Below are 27,953 nucleotides of genomic sequence, written 5' to 3'. Positions count from 1 at the left end.
GTGTCATTCAATTATGCAGTCAAAGGGTTTTCTTGGGACTTGATTTGGAGTTTTACTTTTAATAGTCTGATAAAACATTTTAAAATGTGTTTTCTTTAAAAGTAAAGCTCCTTTCATGAGTCATCTCTTAGATGTGGGACTCAAATATACTTTGTAACAGGAAAAACGCAGTTTGGTCTTTCATAAGAAAAGTCAGATATGATTACTGAATGGGCCACCAACCAGCCCTGTCTGTTAATAGAGGAAAGTGCTCTAAGTCCTCACTGGCACAGGCTAAATGCCTTCAGTCTTTCAAAAGAACTTAATTTTCTCACACATTTCCTTCTCCAGCTAGGTATAGGTTTTTGGATTCATTGTTGAACTTATAAGATGAATTCTCTGGGAAGACTTGGCATGTGCCAAAGGAGAGAAAAAAATGGTTTCCTCTTGGACACAAGAAATCTTCTTCCAGATGGAACTTGTGCCAGAGCAGTGATGTTAATTCAGCTTGTTATTTCAGAATGTAGTGTTCATGTAATTGCCTAATGTGGCTAACTAAAACTTCTGTGATCACACCATAGAATGAAGTTCTACAAACCTCACTTTGATCCCCACATGCTAATTGCTAGCATAGATGACTAAACTGGGAGAGGAACCATGTCATTTTTTTCTCTGTGTGTGACTGATGAACAGCTATATTTTCATTGTTCTCTGTGGAATATTTCAGTCCTTGAGAGCTGACAGTCCTCCCTGAGCATTGTCCTACACAACTAAAATATTGAACCTCAACTTTAAGCCTATGCGTATTCCATATTTCTGAGTCACAAAATGAAAGAACCTAGCTGATTCCAGATCAGATAAAGAACCTCCTGTCTTTTTCTGCTCATTTTATTACTGACCTTCTGTCAGGCTTCAGCTCAAACAATGAAGTAGACTGGAACTCATCCATTTACTAGGCTCCTAATTAAATTTCAGATCCACAAATGGCTACCCACTGGCCAACCTGTGGGAAGCAGAGTCATATGTTCAGACACGACTTAAACTAAAGACAATCAGCCATATTGTCCCTGTCCACAGCGTAACAAAGGCACTGCTGTTTACTCAGAATGTATTTTACTAATATAATATTATTTTAATTCTATAATATTAATATAATTAAAATAATTTTCACACTGGTGCAAAGGGATCCTACACAATCGTCTCCAGACCAAATGAGATTCTGTGAGGTTATGATTCCATTTGGACTACCAGAATGGTTTATCATCATTGTGCTGAGAGGTCCTTTGTACAGAAGGGTTTCAAATCGGTGAGCTCACCACTGAGTAGGCTGCTGTTTGCATTCTTTATAAACTAGAGAAATGCAGTGTGCCTCAGAGAGTGGGAGGTTCCCACCCCATTACTGACATTTCATTTAGGGGAAAGAGAGAGTACACACACACACACACACACACACACACACACACACAAACACAGGCGCTTCCGTCAAAGCGCTAGACATTTCATGGCATCAAATGAAGGAGAAAAAGAACCTTGTAAAACCTGTTCTCTCTTGTAGCAAAAGGGAGAGTGAAAAAAAGTGAGAATTTATAGTCGATTTGTAGCTATTATAAACAGGATGCATTCCAGTTAAAGCTCTGGACATCTGGCGTGTATGGCAGCACTCTTTTTGGGTGGTGGGTGGTGGGTGGTGATGGTTGGGGGGGTGTCTTGTCAGTAAGTGATAGTAATAGAGTTCTCCTCTATATACAACTAAGAGTCAAACAACTTTTCAAAAGTCTTGTTTCTGTTGATTTTCTGGCGCAATTTTGCAGCGGCTCTTTAGCAGACATTACAAACTCTGGTCATTATACATTCATGTCTGGGAACTGATTGTGCTTTCAGCCAAAGCAATTCACAGCATAGCTATTTTGGCTTGTTATGTAGCTCTGTTTGCCACTTGAGCATGGGGTGGAATTGTCTAAATTTGCAGGCCAAACTTCATTCAAACTTCACTCTGATGAATGTAGTGAGCATGCTAATCTTTCCCAGTGATTTATCCATGACATTTTTACCTATGGAAAGTTATAAGCACTTCACAATGGAAACAGCATAGAAATACAGTATTCCAGCTCCAAAAATAATGGAATCGTAACCACTGGAATTTCTATATGCGGAGAGTACATGCCGTTTTGACTGTTAGCTGGCCCGCTCAATAACATTGCTTTGGCTGTGGCCTGAGGCACTGTGTGAGAAGGTTCGTGTGTTTGGGGTGGATGAATTAGAATCTCAGGGGGGTGCAGGAGGCTGGGGAACCTGGAGCATGGAGCTGGTGTTTGTAGGGGTTTGAATGGCTTCTCTAGAATAAATGCCATTTGTTCTTTCACCCTTGAGAGATCTGTTACTTCCTGGGGCACCTTGCCTTATTGTCCCTCTCTCCGCCCATCCGTCTCCAGCTCTGCTGATGGCTCATAAGTAAGAGTATGAGATGGGTAGAGGCTAAGCAAGTTCAGAAACAGATTGTGCCTAAAGATGGTATGTGCTTTTCATTTGCATAATTCAAATTAGGTTTCTAATGTACATGCAACAAAGTACAGGCCAGGTCTGCAGATCTTTAAAATGCCTGATGACTAATCATATGAGGTCTTGTTGTGTCTAGTTTTGAAGACAGAGAGCATAACCCCCAAGACTGAATAAGATCTTATAGTGCTTATTTGTTTATTTATTTGTTGTGGAAAGCTGGTCTTAAATTCAGCACTGCAAAGGATTTTGGTGTGTATTTGTTTCCTGCTCAGTAATCTACTGTAACCACTAAAGAACTGTTATTGTTTTGAGCAATAGCTTTGTTACTGTTGAGATAAACAAGGCATGCTTTGTTTAGGTAGCTTGTAAGATGAGAAGATCAGCTCGGTTGAGGACACCTCAGGACAAGGAGATGATCTCATGGTTCTAAAGAGCACAGGGTGCTAAACAGTCAACACAGGAAGTGAGGTCACAGACAGCCTGGTTTGGGAGGGAGGTGGGAGTGTTCTCATTGAGAAGAGCTCAGAGGAATTTATGTGAGAACATCTCCATGGTTACAGGGCCAAGTGCACGACTTCCTGTGTGCACTGATGCACATCTTTTTTGCTGTCTTGCAGAACTCTATGAATTTACCCCCAGACAAAGCTCGACTCCTCCGTCAGTACGACAACGAGAAGAAGTGGGACCTCATCTGTGACCAGGTGTAATATTTACTGTGACCTACATGCATTGTTACCTCTATCCCCACTCTTACCGGCTGCATTTAATACTTTCTGTAAGCAGGCACACCTAGACTATAGAGGACACATGGACATGAAAAAAATAGACCAAAACACATTGTCAGGAAGCAGGAAAAACAATCACATATTTAACAGATTAGTAGACCATTGTTTTACCCATAGAAAAACCAAAACATCGCCTGGGATAGAAGCATCCCCATGTTTTCTAATTTTCCAGCAAGTCTGAAAATAATGGCTCAGATTGCTATATCTAATTTATTACCCATAGCAAACCTGAAATTCATCCAGATATCCTGCTGATATGACACTTGACTCACCAAATATAGTTGTTTTTTAATGTTTTTAATGACCATGCAAATCTGTCTTCCTCTACACTCTAGGAGCGTTTCCAAGTGAAGAATCCACCACACACATATATTCAAAAGCTGAGAGGCTTTTTAGACCCGGGAGTCACACGTAAGGTAAGTTAGGCCTGTCACTTTTACATTTGAATATTTTTTCCAATTACATGGTCATGTTTAGAGCCAACATTTGCAATTTGGAACAAAGAACAATAAAACAAGTCAATACAACAAAAATCTTATTACACATAAGATACACTAACTGTGTTTCTTTTTTCTATAATCTGTTGCTTTTCCTGTCCTGAGCTCATTTCTGTCATGCCATTTCGGCCAGTATGGGGAGATAACTGCTGGTGTCATCATCCTGACATGCAATGTTCTTGTCATTCTCTTGAGTGCAGTGCTCCATAGTGGGGTGGCCTAATAGGCTTCTGGGCGTTTCTTCTGCCCTAAGCGTGATAAAAATCAGCTCTTTCTCCCTCTGCAGAAATTCCGCAGGCGGGTTCAAGAATCCACTAAAGTTCTAAGGGAACTGGAGATATCGCTGAGGACCAATCACATTGGGTGACTTATTCTCACTCTCCCCTGTCTTGTTCAATCACAGTGTGTGACTTTATTCTCTCTGCCCTTTTCTGTCCTCTCTGCTCATTTCCTGACCCTCCTCACTGAATGTTGAACAGATCCTTTTCAGAGGTCATCAAACCCAAGCTCCCAGTACGATTTCACTTCGGCTCCTGGCACTGGTACTGCTTTAGAGTCTAACTAGCACCGGTGCTGTATCAGACTGCTGTAGTTATGGTGGGAGCAGTGGCTCTGATAGGAGTATAATGGGAAAGCTCGCTCTATTGTTAGGACTTATCCCCTTTCAAGAATCATTATTTCTTTGTCCTTCCTGTTGTAAAGGGCTGGCTGAAGTGTTTGCCAGTGTCCAGATCCTGGCTGTTTTGCCTGTGCTGCAGAGCTTTGTGTGTGTGTGTGTGTGTGTGTGTTGACTTCAGTGCCCAGATGGTTTTGATTGTGCGCCCCCCCATCTCTTCCCCACTCCAACAGGAAGCTCTGCTGTGTATGATGGAGAGTCAGGAAGCCTGAGCATCCAACAATGGAGTGTGTGAAAAGGCACAAAGCACACACACACACACACACACACATACACACACGCACAGATGCTCAAACACCCCCATGACTCATGCTTGACTATAAAAAATACACAGAAAGTCAAAGCAGGCCACACACAGTGAAATACAATGAAGCAAAATTTCATTTACACACATGGTGAACACATACAATTACTAAGAAAACTGCAGAAGGTGACCAGAGTTTTAGAGTAGTAGCCCAGGTAGCCTGCATTATCCTATACATAAAACTGTTCATGTAATCTTATACAACTGTAATACCAGCATATGTCTGGGCCATTCAAACACAAAAATAATAGTGATTCATCCAATTAGCCAGAGAGCTTTCGGAGTTTGTTCAAATGGTCCTAAATTATAAGCCTTGACTACTGCCATTATGTTCAGAGAAGGCCATTCATAGTTTTATGCTCTTTTGCATCATCAGTAAAAGTGACTTTTAATGCTTTTCCCTTAGAACTTAAGGAAAAAGAGCAGGCTATTTTAGTGTCTTTGCTTGTGGAAAATAGAACAAAGGCTGCTGCATGGCTCCCAAATGCGGCTCATTCCCGGTGCAGCGTTCTTCATTCTGCCAAGCCAATCTGAAATAGCATCTGGCAGGAAAAGAGAGCAGGAGGGGAGAAAAGGAAGGGGGAGCTGGCAGACAGGAAACTGATGATCAACTGAGCGTTCCACCTTTTCGATTCGCAAAGTTTGTCTTACAGTTCGGCGCTCTCTCTCTCTCTCTCTCTCTCTCTTTCTTTGTGTGCGTGCCTCTCTCTGTCTCTCTTGGTGCTTCTCAGACTGCCTCTCTCTCTGTCTCTCAATCTTTGTTTCTCTATTTCCTCTCAGCTCTTTCTGTGGTGTGGTCGCTTCCTATCTGTCTTGCAAATTGCTGCCTTGCAAAGTTTAGCACGGTTTAATTCAGTAATCATTCCAATGTGACTTGTGCGTCTGGGTGTGTACGTTATCGTCAGAGAAGCAGACTAAATTCCCAGCGTCTGAGGATCAGCCCTCTCTTCCCAGTTCCTTCTCTCTCAGCCATATGACCTACCACATTCTTTTGCTGAGTGCAGTGGGAAATCCTTCAAAGTTGCCCCCCCAAGAAAAGGCTAAATGCAGGGAAGCTGCAGCTAAAGCTTTTTTTGGACTTTCCGTCCCTCTCTTGCCAAGTGAGGCGTAGGGAGTCCACTCCAAACTGCTTCAGTTTAAAAACATCTCAAGACAGACTTTTTAAAATTATAGTGAATAATTAGTCTGTAATTACTCTCTCTCTCTCTCTCTCTCTCTCTCTCTCTCTCTCTCTCTCTCTGTCTGCTGCCTTCCTACAGACCAGCTCTCCTTCATTTGCATTCCTTTTTTTCTATGTTCGATGTAACTGTCATTTCAGAGATCTTCTGTTGGACTGAAAAGTTTAGTGGTTTCCCTGCCCTAACACGCCTGATTGAACTTGATCGTTTTCTGTTTTACTGCCTGCTAACTGATGCCTATGTCACCATATGGCCCTGTGGAGCTGAATTTTGAAAATCATGCGTAACCCACATGTCTGAAAGTATAGTCTGTGAAACTGTCTGAACTGTGCGTGTGTGTGTGCGTGTGTGTGTGTGTGCGTGTGTGTGTGTGTCTGGCAGGTGGGTGCGGGAGTTCCTGAATGATGAGAACCGAGGGCTGGACATTCTGGTGGAGTATCTCTCCTTTGCCCAATGTGCTGTCATGTGAGTCATGTCATGCACTTTCACACATGGCGTCTGTTTGCATCACACATGCATCTGTTTGCCGGGCCCATACATGCAGAAAGAGAGGCAAAATCAAGAGACCTTTGGGATTTTTAAATGCCCCACATGTCTGGAATCCATCGGCAGATGAGATTCTTGCTATGTGATAATTGCGTGAACATGATGGCCGTACTTTGTGGGTGAGACATGGTCTTGCTGGTATTAACATGTTGTGATAATGCACAGAACTGTGGTGCAGTGGACTGAGTGCATGGCTGAGCCATGCTGAGGTCTGTTACTCCTGAAAGGTCCTTAGCCCCAGTGCCAAATAACCTCGCTGCCCCTCCCTTCTTCGTAGCTACCGCTCCGCAACCTCACCCTATACCCCCGTGTGTGCGTGCTTCTGTTCGTGCGCGTGTGTGTTTGTGTACGCGGTTCAGGTTGGATTTTGTGGGGCTGGAGAATGGGCAGGATAGCTCGCTGGACAAGGCGAAGTTGTGGAGCAGGTCCATCGAGGATCTGCACCAGAACGGTTTCAGCACACTGGCGCGCTCTGTGCGCCACTCCATCCCTCGGTAGGTATCATGGGTAATGTAGTCGCTGACCCCAGCCAGCGCCTGCTGTCTCGCTGCTCTGCTTCTATTCACCACCTCACTGCTTCTCTAAATATGTCACCTGGCTTTTGATGTCTGCTTGTGTGTCTCACCTGCAAGCCTCTAGAAACAAAAAAAAGTGTCTATGTTTGAAAAAACGCTAAGCATGTGGTATTCCTGTACCTGTTGTCTCTTTTTTGATATGACCAGCATTTGGTACCTTTTCCAGTGGCCTTGAAGCTACAGAGGCTTACTGCATAAAAGCACAGAATAAGTGAAGCATATACTCTGTGCTCAGCATACAGGAAACATGTGACTCAACTCCTTTCACATTCAGAGAATATTAAGCATGCAAAGCGAACACCGGGAACCACAGTCACTGCATCGGTCACTTGCTGTGTACAAGCACGTGTGTGTGAGTGTATGTGCGTGCTGAAGAGAGAAGGAGCAAGTGTGTATGGAGACTGGCAATCAAATCCAGATTGCAACATTGGCCACTCAACTGAAACCACACTTTCTGAGTACAGAACACCTGAAGCACTTTTAATGTAGCATACGTCCATTGACTACTGGTTCAAAACTTCAGAGTTTGGACCTGCTTCATATCATGCTATGCATTATCTGTTGCAGCTATGGTTCTGTAGCAAACAGCAAAACCATCAAGAACTCGCGCCTCGTGAGTCAGAAGGATGATGTGCATGTATGCATCATGTGCTTGAGAGCAATCATGAATTACCAGGTACTTCACACTAATAAGAACTCATGGTAAAACTAATTTCAGCCAAGAACCCTTCTCCCCCTAGTGGTTATACTTTGACATAAACATGAACACGAAGTGCTTAATCATAGTCATCAAGTTCTACCTACAATTCCACACTCTGTCATGGGAATCCCCTTCTCTTTATCTTTCTGTCTTTTTTTTATTTACTGTAACACTGATTCAGTTTGTCAGACAATTATCAAAAATTCAGGGGAATTTGAGCAGGGCAAACTCAATATTGTGCAGTACCTGGAGTACCTCAATATTGTGCAGTACCTGGAGTACCTCGATATTGTGCAGTACCTGGAGTACCTCGATATTGTGTAGTACCTGGAGTACCTCAATATTGTGCAGTACCTGGAGTCCTGTGGACCGTATGGTCTTGACGGGAGACTGTATGTGGCCTCCCAACCTTGTATTCTTACACTCTCGTTGTGAATCACATCCAAATGGGAGTCTGTTTTTCTCTCCTTAGTATGGTTTCAACATGGTCATGTCCCATCCACACGCAGTCAATGAAATCGCACTGAGTCTGAACAATAAGAATTCTCGGTAAGTATTGCCATTCAGTGACAACTTCATACAAAACCCTATTTGAATTAGTTACTAGGGTCTGGAGTACAAAACTGGAAGGATCAAATTGCCAAGTTTTATTGGCTAAACCATGGCTCCTGGTTTTATTGTAGAGACGGTGTTGGGGGTTAAACTCATTTTAATGGTGAAAGTACACTTCAGAGAGCGCTAACAGCATGCTGGATGCGTAATAGAGGATTAGCATTACTGCAACCCACTACAGTAAAGAGTCTCTTGCTGTGTCCATGGTCTGCTACATGCTCAGAGCAGTGCTAATGCCTCACGGCAAGGGAGCTGTAGGCTAGCAAATTTCCCCAACCACAGAAATGGCTTCGAAAGTGTCCTGGACAACTCAACCAAACCCCAAAGAAAGGGGTTAGCGATAAGCGCTTCGTCTCATGTTACTGATTTTGAAAAATCTTGAACGACAGCAACAAAGGTTAAGCTTTTTCCCCTAAAGCACTGACCTGGGTGGATGATGCATGGTGCGACGACTGGTAATGTCAGGAGCCTGCTTTAGTGTTTCAGAGGAGATGAATCCTCATGACTGCCATTGTTTGGATTCTGCAGGACAAAAGCCCTGGTGCTGGAGCTGCTGGCTGCTGTTTGTCTGGTGCGAGGGGGCCATGAGATCATCCTCTCAGCGTTTGATAACTTCAAAGAGGTACCTGCCGAAGCGCTGCACACTGCCTCGTGTGTGTGTGTGTATGTGTGTGATACGGAGATTGGGAGGGCGTGGTAGATGGTGTCTCATCGTAGCACTGTGCTCCTTAAGCCATGTGGCAACAATAGCACAGATCTGTTTGCCCTCCTGAACATGATGGTGGGAAAGTTCTGGTGTGTGCATGCATGTGTGCTTGTTCATGTGTATGTTTAGATCTGTCTGGGTATGACTGCGTGCATGTGTGTTAATTGCCTGTTTGTCTGTGCATTACTTTCATTCATTTAATTTAACTCTCCAGATATGAGGCAGTCTTATGTGTGATAAGGATCAGTGTTTTGAGCATGTCTGTAGTCCGCGTATGTTTACTAAGTTTCTCTGGTCCTGTTTGCCCAGTCTGCTAAACACCGGAAACCAGACAATTACCCCACTCACTGGCCCAAGTGCCCAGGAGAGCTAATCAAGTCAACAGTAAATACATTGTGGGAACCATGTCTGCAAGAGGCTGAGCTCTAGCAGTGTAATGCAAAACTGCTCAGAAAACCCAGAGTCTGCATGAGTATGAGTATGTCATATGTAGATGTATGGGATTTATATGCAGAATCCAAATCTGTCCACAATCTGCAGTTTGGTTCCGGGATAGTTTTCAGTCCTCAGAAGAAGAATCTGACCTCGATGTGCTTCACTAACCCTGTTTTGCCTTGTTACAAATGGCTGTAAAATAACAGAAGTCCTACAAAAGTTCTGCACATAATGGCTTTTGTCTGCTGCAAAACATTTTCAATGTTTTGTTTTTGCATGAAAGCCTTCATAAAACTCTGTGTTAAGCTCATGACAGGGTCTGATTGGACCTGTCCCTGTTTCAGCCTTTGAATCTCTTCATTCCCCATATCACTAATTAAACCCTGTTTTTCTCTGCTAATGGACCGTGTTGACTCCTCTCTTAACCCTGGGCTGAGGGCGATTGTAACCTGATAGTCTGATGTTTGGCATATCAGTTCACTACAGGAAACGCCACACACTGCTCTATTTGTTTCTTAAACTGTGTGTGACTTGTTTTGAAATTCCTTATACATGTTTGAGATTTTATGCTGTACAAGGATTTGTGTGTGTAGGATAGTCACATTATTAATGCCATACATGCTTTAATCTGGTTTAGTGTATATAATTATAGTGAACATTTGTGTTTACGCTAAAGGTGTGCAAGGAAAAGCATCGCTTTGAGAAACTGATGGACTACTTCCGCTGTGAAGAGGGAAACATTGATTTCATGGTAGGGGAGGAGCTTCACTTAATGGTATCTTATGGCACATCACCGTCGTTCGTCTTCATAATCTGTGACATGTGTTTCCATCTCAGGTGGCCTGCATGCAATTCATCAACATTGTGGTCCATTCTGTGGAGGACATGAATTTCCGTGTGCATTTGCAGTATGAATTCACAAAACTTGGCCTGGATGATTTCCTAGAGGTGGGGCATCAAAGTTACATCTAAAATCACTTTCCATATATGCTTGACACAATCACCTAAGGTAGTTCCTTCAACCAAGATGCACAAAGAAGGGCAACTCCAGTATAAAACTCCTACTCTTTGTGTTGTAAGCAGCTGTAGGCCCAGAGGAACAGAAACAAAATCGATCCTGTTCTGATCTCATTTGAATTGGATACTTTCTGTAATTACTTGCCTGCTTATTTCATAACTGTTTGGCTTCTGTGTTGGACAGAAATCCAAGCATACAGAGAGCGATAAGCTGTCGGTGCAGATTCAGGCCTACCTAGACAATGTGTTTGACGTCGGGGGACTGTTGGAGGATGCAGAGACTAAGAATGTGGCGCTGGAGAAAGTAGAGGAGCTGGAGGAGCATCTGTCTCATGTAAGAACGAACACACTTAGCAACAGCGCCATCACTGGCTGCATTACACCGATGGATGTCAGCTCGAAATCGAGTATTCGCTACATAGAATATGATCGACAGTACTAATGGTAATCTATATGATGTCCAAACTGAAGGAAGCTTTTTAAGTCTGTGTACGATTCATTGCATTCCCCGCTGAAAGCGATGAAAATAACTTTAGTTTAACTTCCTGATCTGGATGTTTTTAACCACAGCAGAGTGATGGTGCATTTGACATAATGCGTCATCTACATTAGAGGTGGTGACTCTCTGGGATGGTCAAGGGTCGCTAAGCCCAGAGATTGCTCGGCGTCGAGGAGAGGAGAGAATAACAAGAATTTCCCTAATATTTCTGATGTTTGTTACAGCTTATTCAAAACTGAAAGTGATACCACCATATATTCTGCTCCCATCCGCTATTGGTCAGAAATAAAAAGAAAGAAACAGAGAGAGAGAGAGAGAGAGAGAGAGAGAGAGAGAACGAGAGAACAGCAACTGTGGCAGTTACGGGATTGCTATCCAGAGTGGTGTTTCCAGTGATCAATACTCTTGCTCCTTATGCTTTTCTCTCTACCCTTCTCAACCCACTCCACTTCTCTTTTCTTGCTTCATCATGCTTTCCCTGTCTTCCATGGTTTGGACCAGGTCACGGAGAAGCTTCTAGATGTTGAGAATGAGACGGTGATGAAAGTTGCAGAGCTGGAGAAGCAGCTACTGCAGAAAGACAAGGATCTGGCAGCCATTAAGGTATGACAATCCTCTAATCCTCTTTGTGTGCTCAGATATAATGGTTGTTTTTCATGGTCTTGAGTCCCTAATTAGACCACCATGCCTTTGTATTTTTTCTACCCACAAATATGTGACTAAATGTCAGTTAATCAGAGCTTTGATATACCACAGTGTTATGACCTGAATATATGTTTTGATCTGGCTTCACAAAATCAGAAAATTCCCTCCTGGTCAAAAACTGGCTAGATACAGTTAGTTCCAGCTGGTTGGATGTGTATCTCTTTCCAATGTGTCTTATTATGGTATGAACATTATTGAATTTATTGTGAGGTGCAGTCGGATTAGCGAACTGTAACCAGTGTGCTTAAATTTCAAGATATCTTACACATTATTGGCTGATATTTAGTTAAAAATTTGTTTCAACCAAACTTTGGCATATCATTGGGAGTGAGGTGTTTGAAATCCTCGCTGCCTGACAATCTGTATTTCTCTTTCCTGTTTTTCTTGGCCTCCATGTTGACAGGAGACATATGAGTCAACGAGCTCACAAGTGCACACACTCCGGAGAATGATCCAGGAGAAGGACGCCGCCTTCCAGCGGCACACCAACATCGAGAAGCGTTTGCTGGAACTGGAGCAGCAGGGCACCATCCGACTGCGCAAACAACCCGACGGAGACATCGCTATCGAGACCCCAGGAGGAAGCGTAGGCGGCCCTGGCAGGCCCATGGGCGGTGCTGCTCTTGGAGAAGCTGGCTTGGGGAACACCAGCATGGCTGGGAGTGGAGGCTTGGGCATAGTCTCACCTGCTACCATAGAAATGCCCGCTCCGCCTCCTCCACCTCCTCCTCCACCACCGGCTCCACCCCTGCCCCCTGCTACACGTACGGTGACAGGGGCAGGGGGTTGGAGGGAGGGGATAATGCTACAACCACGATCAACATGGTTAATTAAAATACATGGTTAACGACCCCAAATACTTAGGGTAGGCTGGAAGCCTTTTCAGCAGGAGAATAAGTTTAGAGATTTCTTTGGGTATGAATCACCACTGTATTAGTTGTGAGGATTCATTCAGGATTCATTTAGTAGGGTTTCACTTCTATGGGCAAATCACTGTAAGTTAATAATAATCAGTCAGCTACTAACTGTCTGCTGTTTTCATGCCTATCTGGCCAAAATTATAGGGAAAATTCAAGTGTTATAAAAATTGTGTAAACTATATTTGTGTAAACTAAATTATAATTAACCTATATTTTTGAACTCTACATAGGCATTTATGGATTCTTATAACAGTATCAATTCAGTCAATAACTGCATTTGTACTATTCATTATTATCTATATATACACTCACAATCTACTTTAACAAAAATAGGATTTATATGATCTATAGAACCGTATTTTTATACTGTGTTGAGAATAATATCTGGTTAACTAGATATTATTCTCAACACAGTATTATAACATGGCAGAGCGTAGTTCAGTGTGGAGATAGCAGTGTGTCAGGTTCGGAGCGCAGAAATAGAGGCGCACGCAGGGTAAACACAAAAGGATTAATGAACACACTCAATAGTAAAATCAAAAATGGCATCAAAAACAAGCCAGGTAGAAGTCTGTGGAAAGCAGGCAGAAGTCCAAAACCACAATCAAACATAAGTGCAAAGAACAATGGCTTGGAAACTCTAGACATAAGCTGAGGAAGACTTCACAAAGAGAGACTCACACGGGTATGTATAAATAGACAAAAACATTTAGGGATAACTAGACAAAGGTGAAACTAATAGACGAGGGAGTGGGAATAGACTGGAGGATTATGGGTAATGTAGTCCACATGAGGCATGCTCTAACCCTAAGACAGTATTGCTAGTACATTTACATGTCAGTGTAACTGTAGGGTTCAGAGTTCTCTGCCAGCCAGTACCATGCAACCTGACCAGTGAAGGGCTAGAGGATGGCTGACACAAATTATGCGAACATTGTAGCTATTTTTAAGTGGCCATTGAGTTCCAAATAAACAGGATGGTTTGGACAGAGCACCTTCATCAACTCTGCAAGCAAAATATTTATGAAAGTTCTAGAAAGTGAAACCAGTTTATATATGTTTTCTGAAGGTCTCATCTAGGAACAAGCTAAGCTTCAGTTTTTCAGTTATTTTTTAGATATAACCGTACATCAATAAATTTGGCTGTCCTTAGACTCAGTAGCGAGTTATGCAATACTCTGCTGAACAGCTACAGTTCAAGAGCTTCTCACAGAGCAGCCTGTGTCCAGCCTCTAGCTACAGGAACGGGAAAAGGGTCGGAAACCTCCTTCGGACTCACAAGTGCAAAGCCAGTCTGCCATGGAAACAGCTGTGTTGGTGGTCATGTTAACATGACCTTTGGCAATACTGTCTGACTGTCCTGTCTGGCCATGTTTAAGTTTGGTGTCTGATGAATGATATACTAGCTCATCAGAGTATGACTGTGACATCTGCTTTACAGGAGACTGTCCACCTCCACCACCCTTGGCTCCTCCGCTTTCTGACATGTCCCCGTCGGTCATCCTCAGTGTTGGCCTATCAGGTGAGCCAACCTTTTGGTCTTGGTGCTGTGTGGTTTCACACCAGGCATTATTCATGGGAGTGAGGTTGGCCTGCACAATTTCTCACTGTTTTCCCCTGCAAAGATTTTCCAGGATTTATAATTTTTTCCTACAATTTGTTCTAACTGCATCTTTCTGCAAGTGCCATTCATATTACACAGATGTAACTAGTGGTTTCGTCTAGAACTGAGAGTGTGCTACTGGGTTGGAGCCTTTATACATAAGACAGGGTGGAAATTTCATTAGTGACTGCAGGGTTAACAGTGATGCACTTAAATCCCTTTATAATAACCTAGTAATCTCTTTAATAATTATAAATATCTAGCAATCCGTATTAAGAAGCCCATCAAGACCAAGTTTCGGTTGCCTGTGTTCAACTGGACAGCACTTAAACCCAACCAGATCAATGGCACTGTCTTCAATGAGCTCGATGATGAGCGAGTGCTTGAGGTGGGTTCCACTGCAGCCATAGATTGAATACAGCCAGAGATATAACATTAGCAGGATCACAACTCACAGATCAGTCAATTCCATTTCACTTCATTTTCTGCAAGTTTTGATTGAAGACAGAAGATGAAACACTGTACTTGTTCACAAAACATACATAGATATTTATGGATGCTTCCATACTGAACACTGTCAGTTCAGTGAATAACTTCATTTGGACCATTCATAGATATTTTATATGATATACACTCATCAGCTACTTTAATAAAATCCCTACAGTGTACATTGTCTTACATATACATGCATTTTATAAGACAGAAGATGAAAGTGGCCATTATGATGCCTGTTCTTAAAACTACTGGATACCACATAAAGGTCTCACACTACATTTTAAATCTCATAGAATCTGCCGATGTGTGTTGTGTTGGTATGAGTAGGAGCTGGACATGGAGAAGTTTGAGGAACTCTTCAAGACTAGAGCTCAGGGTGCCATGGTGGATCTGTCCTGCACAAAGAGCAAAGCCTCTATTAAGGTTGCTAACAAAGTTCAGCTGCTGGATGCAAACCGCTCCAAGAACCTGGCTATTACCCTGCGCAAGGCCAGCAAGAGCACAGAGGAGATCTGCAAAGCTATCCAGACGTGAGCAGCATTTATCCTCTGGTCTCTTACTCTGTGGGGAGTCTAAAACAGCCTGAAGCTCTTTCGTAGCTGGTGGAGAAACTCAGATGGGCTAAATCAATGGGGTGGTCAGTTAGTGTTGGATCATCACATGGGTTGTCACTGGAAGAATCTTGGTGTTTTAATTTTTTCTTTATTTCATTAAAACAGAGGTTCACAACTTTGTTTTATAAGAAAGATCTAAAAACATTATCAGAAGTGCATGCATACGGATATAATGATACAAAAGTGCAAATACTTACATGCAACTGCACTTACGTGCACAACTCTTGAATTCTAAATTTTCTGTTGTCAGCGTTGTCCTTCCTCACCCAGACAGTGCGGGCCAGCGGAACTCATGCACAGGCTGCTGTTTGCAGGTTTGACCTGAAGGCCCTGCCGGTGGACTTTGTGGAGTGCCTGATGCGTTTCCTGCCCACGGAGGCGGAGAGCAAGCTCTTGCGACAGTACGAGCGGGAGAGGCGGCCCCTGGAGCAGCTGGCCGAGGAGGACCGCTTCATGCTCCTCTTTAGCAAGATTGAGCGGCTCACGCAGAGGATGAGCATCATCACCTTCGTCGGGAACTTCGCCGACAACATCTCTATGCTGACCCCGGTGAGCAGACCAGATCCGGCGCTGATCTGGGTTGAGCTCGGGGAGATGCTTGGCCATTGCTTTCATAGATGTACAGGATTTTGCGTGTTGGTGGGTGGATTGTCATATTTTTGTTTTCTGCAGCAACTCAATGCTGTCATTGCCGCGTCAGCCTCGGTGAAGTCCTCCCCAAAGCTAAAAAGATTGCTCGAGGTAGGCAGCTGTGTTTACGTCACGCTTCACCAGTCCAGCCTAGATTTAGTTCTCATCAATACTTGAGAATGTTCTTTAAGTATCATATGTACTAGAAATACAGAGATTTGTTTGATCTTCTATTCCTTGTTTCTTTGTTCAGATCATTTTGGCACTGGGAAACTACATGAACAGCAGTAAAAGAGGATGCGTTTATGGATTCAAACTTCAGAGTTTGGATCTGGTACGGTAGAAGCGATAGGGGATAATGTGCTCTCTAGATGTCCTGCTGGCCCTCTCCGTATCCTTTATCCTTTATCCCTGAGCTGCTGTCCTCTGCTCACTCTCCCTCAGCTGTTGGACACCAAGTCTACTGACCGCAAGATGACGTTGCTTCACTACATCGCCCTGATAGTAAAGGAGAAGTACCCGGAGCTCACCAACTTCTACAACGAGTTGCACTTTGTAGACAAAGCTGCTGCTGGCAAGTATTGCCTTTAGTTAAAAAAATGTCATTTATGTAGTGCCTTTCTTGCTTTATTAAGGCCACTCTTCAGCACCAGCCTGGTGGTGTACGCCTTGCTTATTGTGCATGCCCGTATACAGTCTCTCTGGAGAACGTGTTGCTGGACATTAAGGAATTGGGCAAAAGCATGGAGCTGATCAGGAGAGAGTGTAGTCTGCATGACCACGCTGTCCTCAAGGGCTTCCTACAGACCAGTGACCCTCAGCTGGAAAAGCTGCAGAAAGACGCCAAGACTGCCGAGGTGAGTCTGCACGCATGCAAACACACACGCGCGCACACACACACACACGTGCACACACACACACAGGCTAAGTTTTTCTTCAGACCAGTGAATGCTTTGAGACAGCATTTCTCCGTTAAGACTGACATTCGAGTTGTATGGCTTATTGAGAGACAGACATTTCATGAAAAGCCCTAAATCTGCCATCATGCTTTTTTCCCCAATGCAGGAGGCCTTCAGCGCGGTGGTGATGTACTTTGGCGAGAGTCCCAAGACCACTCCTCCATCCGTCTTTTTCCCTGTGTTTGTGCGCTTCATCAAGGCCTACAAGGTCTGTGAAGCTCCACTTCCCTCACGGCAACTCTGTGTCTGTGTGTGTGTGTGTGTGTGTGTGTGTGTGTGTGTGTGTGTGTGTGTGTGTGTGTGTGTGTGTGTGTGTGTGTGTATATATATATATATAAGGTGGGGTGAATTAGTGTAGGGTGTACGCACGTGTGTCTACAAAATGATTCATTCCATGCTCAGCCTAGCAAGAACAACAGGCTGCAAATAGCACATAATGTTGTCAGTGATGAGGCACAATGCAGATCCTAATTGTGTGTTCTGGTTTTAATCACTGTTATTGTAAGCTGGCCCATTCACAGTGTAGTAGAAAGATGTGAGAGTGTGAGCTTGGGGAGGAGCCTTGTGGGGTGAATAACAGGAAGAGGCAGCTGGACTTAGCTCAGAGCACTCCCTGTGTTTAGGCTGGGTTCAGGCCCTCTCTACAGTGACCCGGACACACACACATGCACACACCTCTTCCTCACATTGTCCTTCACTTGGATTTATATGCCAGCATGAGGAAACAGGCAGACTCACGATCTGTGTTTTGATTGTGTGTGTGTGTGTGTGTTCCTGGATGTTCTGTTTTAAGTATTGCCTGCGTATATTGTAATAACTGAAAATATCAGAGCATTTCTTCTGTAATTTGTATGTGTGTGTCTGCGCAGGATGCTGTTGAGGAGAACGAACAGAGGAAGAAGCAAGAGGAAGCCATGCGGGTGAAATTGCTTGCTCAGGAGGCCAAACAGCATGAGCCCAAGGTATGACCCCGCTGACCTCTAGCATTCAAACAGGCTCTCTGGACACGCTAAAGCACATCCTTTAGTTTCTGCAAGAGGTCCTAAACCTATTTCTCCAGGTGTACATGTGCATGTAATGTGGTGTCTGTCTTTGGCTGTATGATAGTGTATGTATCTGTGTATTATATGATTAGTGACTACATTAGTGACTGCATGTGTCTAGCTGACTCGCCAGGTGCAGACTTGGGTTTGTGTGTGTGTGTGTGTGTGTGTGTGTGTGTGTGTGTAATGTTTTTGTATGTAATATAACCATTGACCACCTACATCCATGTCCATCTATCTCTGCAGTTGCAGGTGCGTTTGTATGTATGGTGTAGCAAGTGAATGTATGATGGTGTGTGATTGTGATGTGATGGATGACCACACACACACATTCCTGCCTCATTACGTGCAGGAATGTGTCTGTGTATGTATGGTCTTGAAATTGAATATGATATTGTGTGATGTGATGAGTGACCGACCACACACACACACACACACACACACACACACACACACACACACACACACACACACACACACCCCTGTCTCGATGCAGGTACAGGCCCAGAAGAAGAGGCAACAGCAGCATGAACTCATAGCTGAGCTGAGACGCAGACAGGCCAAAGACCACCGGCCTGTCTATGAGGGCAAGGATGGTGCAATCGAAGACATCATCACAGGTGGGACATGCAAGGCTTAAACTACAACTCCCATCAGCCCCGGGACCAGGATTACTGTGGTGTTGCGCTGCTCCTCAAGACAGCAGTACACCATCTGTTACGTTACCCAGGGTCCTCTGCGACACGTGTCAGATAAGCACTACTTACACTGAAACAATTCAGTATAACTACAGTCTCAGGGAAGCTGCATTTTGAAGCCATACACATTTCATTAAGAGCCAAAGATGTTTAGGATGGTCGTGAACCTTCTCCTGGTCTCCTGTCACTGCAGTCACAAGGGAAGATGGAATTAATCTTTATTAATGCTTTTGTTTAAATACATGCATTTAATACATACTTGCATTTAATGCATTTTATGTCCATGTCCAATCTCTAAATATGCATAACATTATTAAAAGATCCATTTTCCTATGAATGTAAGATTTAAGGATTACGAAGGCGAACTAATACATAGCAAGCAGTACTAGTTAAGGTCCATTTCCTAGACACAGATTAGGCTTTCTTGTGGACTTAATCCCAATGCTAGTGGGTGTTTTACATTTAGGATCAAATTAAGTTTAGGATTAATCTTAATCTTTGTCTAAAGAACCAGTCAGTCATTCATGTATATTCTAAAGGCACTACCTCACAAAATCTCTACAAGCCAAAGAACCTTTAGCCTCATTTAAACCACAGATTTCTAATTTATTTATAAATACATTTTATTCAGTTTTATAAGTTAACATATTGGCTGTGCTCTACTTTGTGTTAAGCACCTATTATGGAAAACTCAAGTGTAAATCCTAACTGTTTTACCACTGAAGGTGAATTGTTTGTGCGTAAGGAGGTGGTCTTGCTAGGGGTAGATAGTTCCATGACGTAGGCTATAACGTTGTTCTCTCTGACCTCCCTCCCTGCCTCCCTCAGCGCTGAAGAGTGTGCCCTTCACGGCCCGCACGGCCAAGCGTGGCTCGCGCTTCTTCTGCGACACCAACCTGTACGACGAGTCCAACTGCTAGCCCCCCTTCGATCTCCCTCCCAAAAATGAGTCTCACTGACACAGGTTGTCCCGTTCTCTTACGCGTCCCACCCCCCGACTCTGCATGCCACTGGACGATTGCACGAACTTCTCGTTACTCCACAGAGCAACACTTCTTTACTAACCTGCGGTTTTCTGTATCAAACGATACTGATCTCTGGTCATTTGTTGCTTGCCATGCCCCGAATGCATGGAGTTTAAACGGACAGGGAAGAACTGATCCTGGAGCAGCAGTCGGAGATGGTCGATACACGCGAGCTCCTCAGGAGCGTGGGGATCTGACTCTGCTGGATCCTTGACCAGCCATAAGGAGTAATGCAACCCTTCCAAAGGGCCTCTGGCAAATGGACTACCGTGCTACCTCTGCCCCCAGAATGCTGCTTAATAACTATAGTAAAGACTTCATGGAAAATTGAAATCATTCATGATTGTTTACAACTCCTTGCAGAAGAAGCATCAGATCTGGGATGCTTAGGTTTCCTTTTTTTTGCACAGATATTCACCCAACTCTTCAGTCTTTTACTTCCTCTGTTCGTATGGGTGAACATCTATTCGCTAGTTGAGAATTGATGTTAGACATCAAAGACAAAGAACTAGTGCAGCAGTCCCATTTGCCATGTGTCACCCTTGAGGTTGGGACAGTGTAATGGTCCTTATGATGTTGAAATTCACTAGTTTGAACTTTTCTAACATGCTAGTTTTATTTCCCCCCCATCTGATGGTTTCTCCTGCCTTTCCAGCAGAGCAGAGGATTGAGCTGAGTAGATATGGGCCTTTACTAAACGGAGGGTAAGAGGGGGAGCGCGGGGCTGCACCTTGCTTTGCTCCCGTCTGCCATGTTGCCCAGGCGACAGTACGGCTCTTCAGCTGGTGCTGCATGCCAAAGCCAGATCTGCTTTGCAGCGTATGTTGTTCAGTATGTCTGTATTTGAAGGCCTTTTTTGGATGCTTGAATAAGACGTTCAGTCAATTGCTTTGCATATGGCTAAATATTACCCTCGTGCATAGCAGTGGAACTGTGTACGCATACAGGCTGATATGTCTGCTTTCTTCTGAGGGTAAGTCCAGGTAAATTATATATGCACTAGAAGTCATCTTCAGTGAAGGCATTAAGCCCAAAGCTTGTGAAATTTTGAGAAGAAAAAAAAACAAAAACAAAAAACCAAAAAATTGAAGTGCCATTCTAAGACATTTAGAAGGGCTAGACAAGCTCTTCCTTTCTGGTCGTTTGTCCCTGTTGCATGGAATGCTCTGTGAGCACTGTGATCGGCTAACCTGTCTGCTGTGTCTGCACTGTTATATTGCTCATGACTATGGCCTGCATGCAAAACTGGTGTTCAGCAAATTCTGCAGAGGACTTCAGTAGATGTAGTATTTCTTTGGAATAGTGCAGGAATAGTCTCTAGTTTTATTTAACTCTCTTTGGACGCCTCCTAAGACCTTGCTGATCACTTCATCTGCCATTTCAAACATTATATATATATATATGTTATTAATGTTACTTAAATGTTTTGATAGTTTTGTCTAAGTGATTGTAGTCTTGTGTCTGTGTCTGACCTGACAGCATGAGTCAGTGCAGGGCTGTGAGTAGATATTCCAAATCATTAAAACAGCCTCTTAGATAGAACATTCTAAATTACGCAGGGAATAAACTACGATTGTAATTGAGAAGTGTGAGCAGGGAGTAATGCAGCGTCTGTGGTCCCGATTCCCGAGTGTTCCCTGTGCTAACTCCTTTCCCTTCCCCACTCACAGATCTCCGAAGCCAGCCCTTCCTGCGAGCTGACGCGGTGATCCGGAATGGGTGGAAGCGACCCTAAAGACTACTCCCACCCTCACCCTCTCCCAGTCTCCCCGCTTGCCTCCGATGTGGCGCCTCCCTGCGACTTACAGTGACTGAGTGTAGGCTGGGACCAAACCAAACATTTTAAGGTGCAGGGGAGTCCTTATTTATTCACGGAAATTATTTTTTGGGTGCTACACTGGACGCTCTCTCTCAACAAAAGTATAAAAGCCCAGACGGTGATGTGCCACCTTTTCCTCAGGCATGCACAAGAACACGACACACACACACCCACACACACACAATCCCAAATAGCATCTGTGTGCTGGAGCATCGGGAAAAGGAAGAAGGCACTTACTGAAGAGCTGAGAGGAAGACGAGCTGCCGTCACACGCGTGACCTTCATGACCCTGAAGAGCCTGCCAGCACCCTCTGTTAACATGGGGCTTCCTCACACTGAGCAACCACACAGAAGAACTCTTACCGAGGGAGACGCAGCGTCAAGACCTTGACGCGTAGTGCCAGCCACTCCAACAAGAGCTTTTATTTCCTTTCATTTCTCTATAGATAACTACATAGCCACATGATTATTGAGTGTTTGGGGATACCGATTGTGAAAAGCTAGTCAGACCAAACCTCTTGCTTCATCGTTTGGAAGTATCTTTTTATTGAGACAGTATTATTTGCTTAAATATTTAGCCAATGTAAATGCAATGTTTTTTATATCTTTTTTTGTGTGTGTTGGGGATATAAAATCCACTTAAAATCTGTAAATAGACAATTATCCAAAATTGCAGTGCTTTGTAAGAATAACTTTATTCTACACGTCATTGCTGTTCAGGCCATTATATTGTAATAGGTGTCTAGTTTTCTATGTGCCTTGTATTTACAGTGCTCTGTAAACTGTTGACTGCTAACATTTCATATTAAGCCGACGTGAGTTCTAGCCGACTGTACATATACCATTTTAATGACTCAATATTTGCATAACCTGTCTTTGATGAACACGCTCCTGAATTAACCGAGACTCAGCCAGGTGACAGAGGCTATTTACAGACATACACAGGTGCATGGGGGCATTTCTTAAATGAATATGAAAATATATACACATGTAAATGGGTAGGTAGCAAAATGGAGAATACATCAAAGTAATTGGTCAAATGCTATATTCACTATACAGTTGATTAAAAATTAGCTCTGATCCCTCTCAATGTCTTCTGTTAAGGAGGTGAAGGAAAAAGGTCTGACTATTGTATACTTTTATATTTGGAGCCCTGCTGGGTTCTGTCGAGTGATTTGCCTTGCACTAGCCTTCAAAAAGCCATGATGGTGCTAGTGAGACTATGCACCATTGGATTACACAAACGGACACGTCACTGTAACAGCACACTACATATCACCTTTATGTTCTAGAAGGAAAATGTTTGTGTACAACACTAGGCTTTTTGCTATTTTTATATATTCCCTCAAATGGTGTACATTGTTTTACAGAAATGAATATTGTATGAGGATGACGGTGTTGTGTCAAGGTAACGGCCACTCAATGAAATACTGCACCAGTGTCCTGGTCGTTCCATTTGTGAAAAGAAGCACAAATAAAATTTTAACGTTCCAGATTGCAACTCTGTGTCAACATTCACTTCTGCAACCATTTCATTAAGAGGATAACGATCCTACCAGGTAGAACTGGGACACAAGCTTAAAGCCGTTAGCAGCCCCTGCTTCCTGTCTGTGTCCCATCATACACTTCGAGATGGCAGACGTGGAGCATGGCACAGAATCAGAAATCACATTTCTTTTCTGTACACACCAATTTTATTTTGTAATTATAAGATCTGTTACTTTCTGTAGTTTATGAAGTTCTCCAGCAAAAAAATAGTGAAACATTGCTCTCCAAAAGAAGGGCTGAGCCACCATGCATTTCTACTATAAAAAGCAGTTTAATTATTCTGTATATATCAAAAGAAAAACAGAGTTAAACCAAATCAACAGGAGTACAGTGATGGCTGTAGAGTTGTGGGAAAGCAGCTGTGGTTTATGACTGTGGTCTAAAATCATAAAGAATTACATCTGATGGTACAACGAAGCGCATGGCATGTTGAGATCAGGATGATGGGTGGAGAGTGTGGGGGACGAGATCAGGCTGTTGGGTGGAGAGTGTGGGGGACGAGATCAGGCTGTTGGGTGGAGAGTGTGGGGGACGAGATCAGGCTGTTGGGTGGAGAGTGTTGGGGACGAGATCAGGCTGTTGGGTGGACAGTGTGGGGGACGAGATCAGGCTGTTGGGTGGAGATTGGAGGACGAGATCAGGCTGTTGGGTGGAGAGTGTGGGGGACGAGATCAGGCTGTTGGGTGGAGAGTGTGGGGGACGAGATCAGGCTGTTGGGTGGAGAGTGTGGGGGACGAGATCAGGCTGTTGGGTGGAGAGTGTGGGGGACGAGATCAGGCTGTTGGGTGGAGAGTGTGGGGGACGAGATCAGGCTGTTGGGTGGAGAGTGTGGGGGACGAGATCAGGCTGTTGGGTGGAGAGTGTGGGGGACGAGATCAGGCTGTTGGGTGGAGAGTGTGGAGGACGAGATCAGGCTGTTGGGTGGAGAGTGTTGAGGACGAGATCAGGCTGTTGGGTGGAGAGTGTGGAGGACGAGATCAGGCTGTTGGGTGGAGAGTGTGGAGGACGAGATCAGGCTGTTGGGTGGAGAGTGTGGAGGACGAGATCAGGCTGTTTGGTGGACACTGTGGGTGCGGTGATCAGGACACCGGGTGGACACTGTGGGTGCGGTGATCAGGACACCAGGTGGACACTGATCGTGAGCATTTCAGTTTACATGCAGCGGCCTGCAGCAGGCATGGCTGGTCAACTCCACCGGAAGCAGTGGGACTTGAGGCACGTTTGCCACGGGACGAGCTCCTCTGGAGGTTTGGCAGACAACGAAGTCACTAGCAGAGTGGCAGTGGAACAGGGTAGGAGAGCAACACAAGTCCAGTGACCAAACACACACACACACACACACACACACACAAAACATGCAAACACACACTAGAATGCACTTACACTGAGCTTTAAAATCAAATTTATATGACATCACAGGATTAAAAAAAATAAAATATTAATTGAAGTTCCAACTGAAGTGGTATGCAACAGTTCTCCCTTGAAATCCCACTGAAAGAGACAAAACTTGACAATAAACTTCCATTTTTTTCTTTCATCCTCGTGGTCCCAGACCTCCTAGAAGACACGGCATCGGGGGAGACCTGAACACTGTTCATCATACCATCAAACTATCGAGTTCCTTTGGACATCTCAACTGTAGATATTTTTACATTCTCACACAAAAGATACAACTCTGGAAACAATTTTGGAATGTTGACTTCTACTGTTCATCATTATTCGTTTGTGGATTAACAGCCATCACCTCACTCATGACATTCTTGTTTCAGGGTGGACATCTCTTTAGCCTCTAAAACCATCACATTAACCAGACTGCTGTACAACTGTCTGCATGTATTCCTGGGTACATTTTTCAAGACACTTGTTAAAATGATGTATATATGTAAATATATATATATAAAATCAATCTGTGCAAGGAGTAAGACATTATAATTCTAGTTTACACACATGCATTCATGAACCCGCACGCACGCACGCACGCACGCGCCTCTCCTCCAGCAGTACCAATACACATACTGGAACATGGACCAATCTGGCCTCAGCACTCTTCATGACCCTTCTTCTCTCCCTTATTGGTTCACTGACGACGACAACAAAATAAACTCGCCTATTTCCTTTTCCTATAGAACCATGTATTCTATACAATTCATACAAAAAAAGAATTTCAAAGTTACTGTTGTTGGCATCTCATTTAGCACAGAGGTAGAGGCTACAATGGTGGGCAGAGACAAGGTTGCTAGGTGATTAATGGTTAAAAAAAAAAAAAAAAAGGTATAGAAAAATGTTTTCTTTTTGACTGGAAGGATTTCTCAAAGAATAAAATATAATACTGCAATCACATACAAAAGTAGTCCTTCATTTTTTGTTTAGTTTTTTTTTTTTACATTTTGTACAGTGTTCTCTTCTCTTGTTGCTTTTCTTCTGATGTGTAATGGCCTGGGATGGACAGTGGGTGGGCCCAAGGCTGTGTGGGTGGGCAGGGCTCGGGGTGGATCTACGCCAGCGGGTCGCTCATCTCCTCATCCCCTGCAGACAGCAGTTCCTTCTTCTCGTCCGTGCTGCCCAAGGAGTTGCGGCTGTTGTGGGCGCCCATGTACAGCGTGGCGTACACTGGGTTGGTGAAGTTCGTAGGCTGCGGACGCACACGAGCATAGGTCAGCGAGTAAGGAGAGAGCAAAGATTAAACAGCCACCGAGCAACAGGGATAATAACATGCTGTAAAGTGTTGGTAAAGCCCCTCTAACTGCACACACACAATTGGAAAGTATTCCAATTAATATAATCTGGAAGTGTGCTGAAGAGCTTTCGGTTTAGCCGGGGATCGGGCCACAGCGCAGTGCCGGGGCAAGAAGGCGGCGACGTGTTGTGAGAAACTGAATGGCTGGCCCAAACATCTCGTTAACAGAGGAAGATGTTCACAAAGGTGCTCAGGGCTTGTTCAGTAAAGAGGAAGATGGCCATCCCGTTTCAGAAATCAGCGTAAATCGTATACAGTTATACATTAACATTAATGTATTTGTTCGGTAAAAAGGTGGACCTACAAAACATTCCATTCTGAATAGTACAAAAGTATGAAAAAAATATAGAAAAGTATGTTCGCAGTGAACTCCACATGTCTCGGCACCTTTGGCACTACGTTGTTTCAGTCATTTGAACTGTGTATTCAGGCTTCAATCTCACATGCAGGTATTCTTCATGCGCTCATGACATGGAGCGGATCCAGTTACAGCTGACATGAATCTGTGTGATGTGAGATGTTCACCTTGTCTGGGTCCAAGGCAAAATCTGAGTCTAGCAGCTCTCCTGCGTCATCATCAGGCTCCCCCTCATAGATCTTATACGCAGGGTTCCCAATCTCCACATTCATGGCCCCATTGGTCATCCTCTGGTGCTGGAAACCCTTCGCGCTGTGAACACACACAAGCACAGAACAATCAGTTCCCGTTTAAGATGACAGCACAAATTCACCAGACAGTCGTGGCACAGGAATGCGCATACACAGTACCGGAGTCAAGCTGCTCACAGACACACACAGCTGGCATCTGATATACATCTGTATGCATCTACATATATATCTCTGATCACACAAAGGAAGACACACACATCCAAACTCCATGGCGCTTTGGAGAAGCATCCAGTAGCTTTCGAGCAGACATTGCCAGCAAACGTATCCACGCCGCAGGCTCAGAAAGCTGGATATCCACAGGACACAACCCACCACAGTCCACGAGCCACACCACGCAAACAGAATGCAACCGTCCACTCACAAACATATCCACATACGGACGCGTGTTGGGGGGTGGGTGGGGGGAGGGGTGGGGCTTAGACAGGAGGGCACAACCCGCACCCTGCACCCAATCAGCTGATCTATTTTCGCTGCCACTCAATAGATCCCTGAGTTCTAATTGTCCGTGTAGACGACACGGTAAAACCACAGCACAAGGACAGGCAGGACGGAGAGAAACGGAGGAGAGAAAGACACAAGGATGGATGGATGGAGGTATGAGGGAGAGGAGAGGAAGGATGAAGATACACAAGAGCCTGTCATGAGATAGTCAGAGTTACCGCAAGCGTCTGGAGCTAGGTTTGGCCCGCCTCAAAGACCTGGGAGACAGAGACACACAGTTACCCCCACACATGCACAGAACGACACACAGTTACCCCCACACACGCACAAAACGACACACAGTTACCCCCCCACACGCACAAAACGACACACAGTTACCCCCCCACACGCACAAAACGACACACAGTTACCCCCCCCACACGCACAAAACGACACAGTTACCCCCCCCACACGCACAAAACGACACAGTTACCCCCCCCACACGCACAAAACGACAGTTATCCCCCCCCACACGCACAGAACGGCAGTTACCCCCTCACACGCACAGAACGACAGTTACCCACCCACACGCACAGAACGACACACAGTTACCCCCCACACGCACAAAACGACACACTCCCCCTCACACGCACAGAACGACAGTTACCCCCCCACACGCACAGAACGACACACAGTTACCCCCCACACGCACAAAACGACAGTTACCCCCCCACACGCACAGAACGACACACAGTTAACCCCCCACACGCACAGAACGACACGCAGTTACCCCCCCCACACGCACAGAACGACACGCAGTTACCCCCCCCACACGCACAGAACGACACGCAGTTACCCCCCCCACACGCACAGAACGACACGCAGTTACCCCCCCCACACGCACAGAACGACACACAGTTACCCCCCCCACACGCACAGAACGACACACAGTTACCCCCCCCACACGCACAGAACGACACACAGTTACCCCCCCAAATGCAAAGAATGTGGGATAATGAGAGACTTACAGAGAAAGTGAGAAAAAAACAGAGGAATGATA

The 27,953-nt window shown here is 44.4% G+C and overlaps 2 protein-coding genes across 10 annotated transcripts in view; one reads left to right on the top strand and one right to left on the bottom strand.

Moving 5' to 3' along the window:
• Positions 1 to 23,020, top strand: part of LOC145656760 (formin-like protein 3) — a 32,363-nt gene extending 9,343 nt beyond the window's left edge. Inside the window, exons 2-27 of one of the 6 annotated variants that reach the window (XR_014122354.1) lie at positions 3,096 to 3,179; positions 3,599 to 3,679; positions 4,047 to 4,123; positions 6,300 to 6,383; positions 6,824 to 6,958; positions 7,607 to 7,715; positions 8,212 to 8,288; positions 8,880 to 8,973; positions 10,169 to 10,243; positions 10,330 to 10,440; positions 10,694 to 10,843; positions 11,510 to 11,611; positions 12,117 to 12,477; positions 14,075 to 14,155; positions 14,500 to 14,624; positions 15,059 to 15,261; positions 15,660 to 15,894; positions 16,018 to 16,086; positions 16,229 to 16,309; positions 16,420 to 16,549; positions 16,672 to 16,832; positions 17,041 to 17,142; positions 17,804 to 17,896; positions 18,474 to 18,597; positions 19,504 to 20,404; positions 21,371 to 23,020. Coding sequence is in view for 5 of the 6 variants with exons in the window: in XM_081709750.1 (XP_081565876.1) it covers positions 3,096 to 3,179; positions 3,599 to 3,679; positions 4,047 to 4,123; positions 6,300 to 6,383; positions 6,824 to 6,958; positions 7,607 to 7,715; positions 8,212 to 8,288; positions 8,880 to 8,973; positions 10,169 to 10,243; positions 10,330 to 10,440; positions 10,694 to 10,843; positions 11,510 to 11,611; positions 12,117 to 12,477; positions 14,075 to 14,155; positions 14,500 to 14,624; positions 15,059 to 15,261; positions 15,660 to 15,894; positions 16,018 to 16,086; positions 16,229 to 16,309; positions 16,420 to 16,549; positions 16,672 to 16,832; positions 17,041 to 17,142; positions 17,804 to 17,896; positions 18,474 to 18,597; positions 19,504 to 19,595 (3,036 nt within the window). In the remaining variant the exon portion in view is untranslated. The remainder of the gene's footprint in view (positions 1 to 3,095; positions 3,180 to 3,598; positions 3,680 to 4,046; positions 4,124 to 6,299; positions 6,384 to 6,823; positions 6,959 to 7,606; positions 7,716 to 8,211; positions 8,289 to 8,879; positions 8,974 to 10,168; positions 10,244 to 10,329; positions 10,441 to 10,693; positions 10,844 to 11,509; positions 11,612 to 12,116; positions 12,478 to 14,074; positions 14,156 to 14,499; positions 14,625 to 15,058; positions 15,262 to 15,659; positions 15,895 to 16,017; positions 16,087 to 16,228; positions 16,310 to 16,419; positions 16,550 to 16,671; positions 16,833 to 17,040; positions 17,143 to 17,803; positions 17,897 to 18,473; positions 18,598 to 19,503; positions 20,405 to 21,370) is intronic. The other 5 variants (XM_081709752.1, XM_081709751.1, XM_081709750.1 and 2 more) reach the window with 5 other exon arrangements.
• A 294-nt stretch (positions 23,021 to 23,314) lies between these two features.
• LOC113581389 (low density lipoprotein receptor-related protein 1Ab) overlaps positions 23,315 to 27,953 on the bottom strand; it is a 90,611-nt gene continuing 85,972 nt past the window's right edge. For all 4 annotated transcript variants that reach the window (XM_035521171.2, XM_035521174.2, XM_035521172.2 and 1 more), the window contains 2 exons: positions 26,330 to 26,474; positions 23,315 to 25,699 (listed from right to left, as the gene is read on the bottom strand). In XM_035521171.2, coding sequence (XP_035377064.1) covers positions 25,562 to 25,699; positions 26,330 to 26,474 — 283 coding nt within the window. In that variant the 3' untranslated portion in view covers positions 23,315 to 25,561. The remainder of the gene's footprint in view (positions 25,700 to 26,329; positions 26,475 to 27,953) is intronic.

This window comes from Electrophorus electricus, unplaced genomic scaffold (genome assembly GCF_041902795.1).
Source record: "Electrophorus electricus isolate QZ-2024a unplaced genomic scaffold, ASM4190279v1 Scaffold90, whole genome shotgun sequence".
In the NCBI taxonomy this organism is placed as follows: Eukaryota; Metazoa; Chordata; class Actinopteri; order Gymnotiformes; family Gymnotidae; genus Electrophorus; species Electrophorus electricus.
This window is presented reverse-complemented; position numbering and strand designations above follow the sequence as displayed.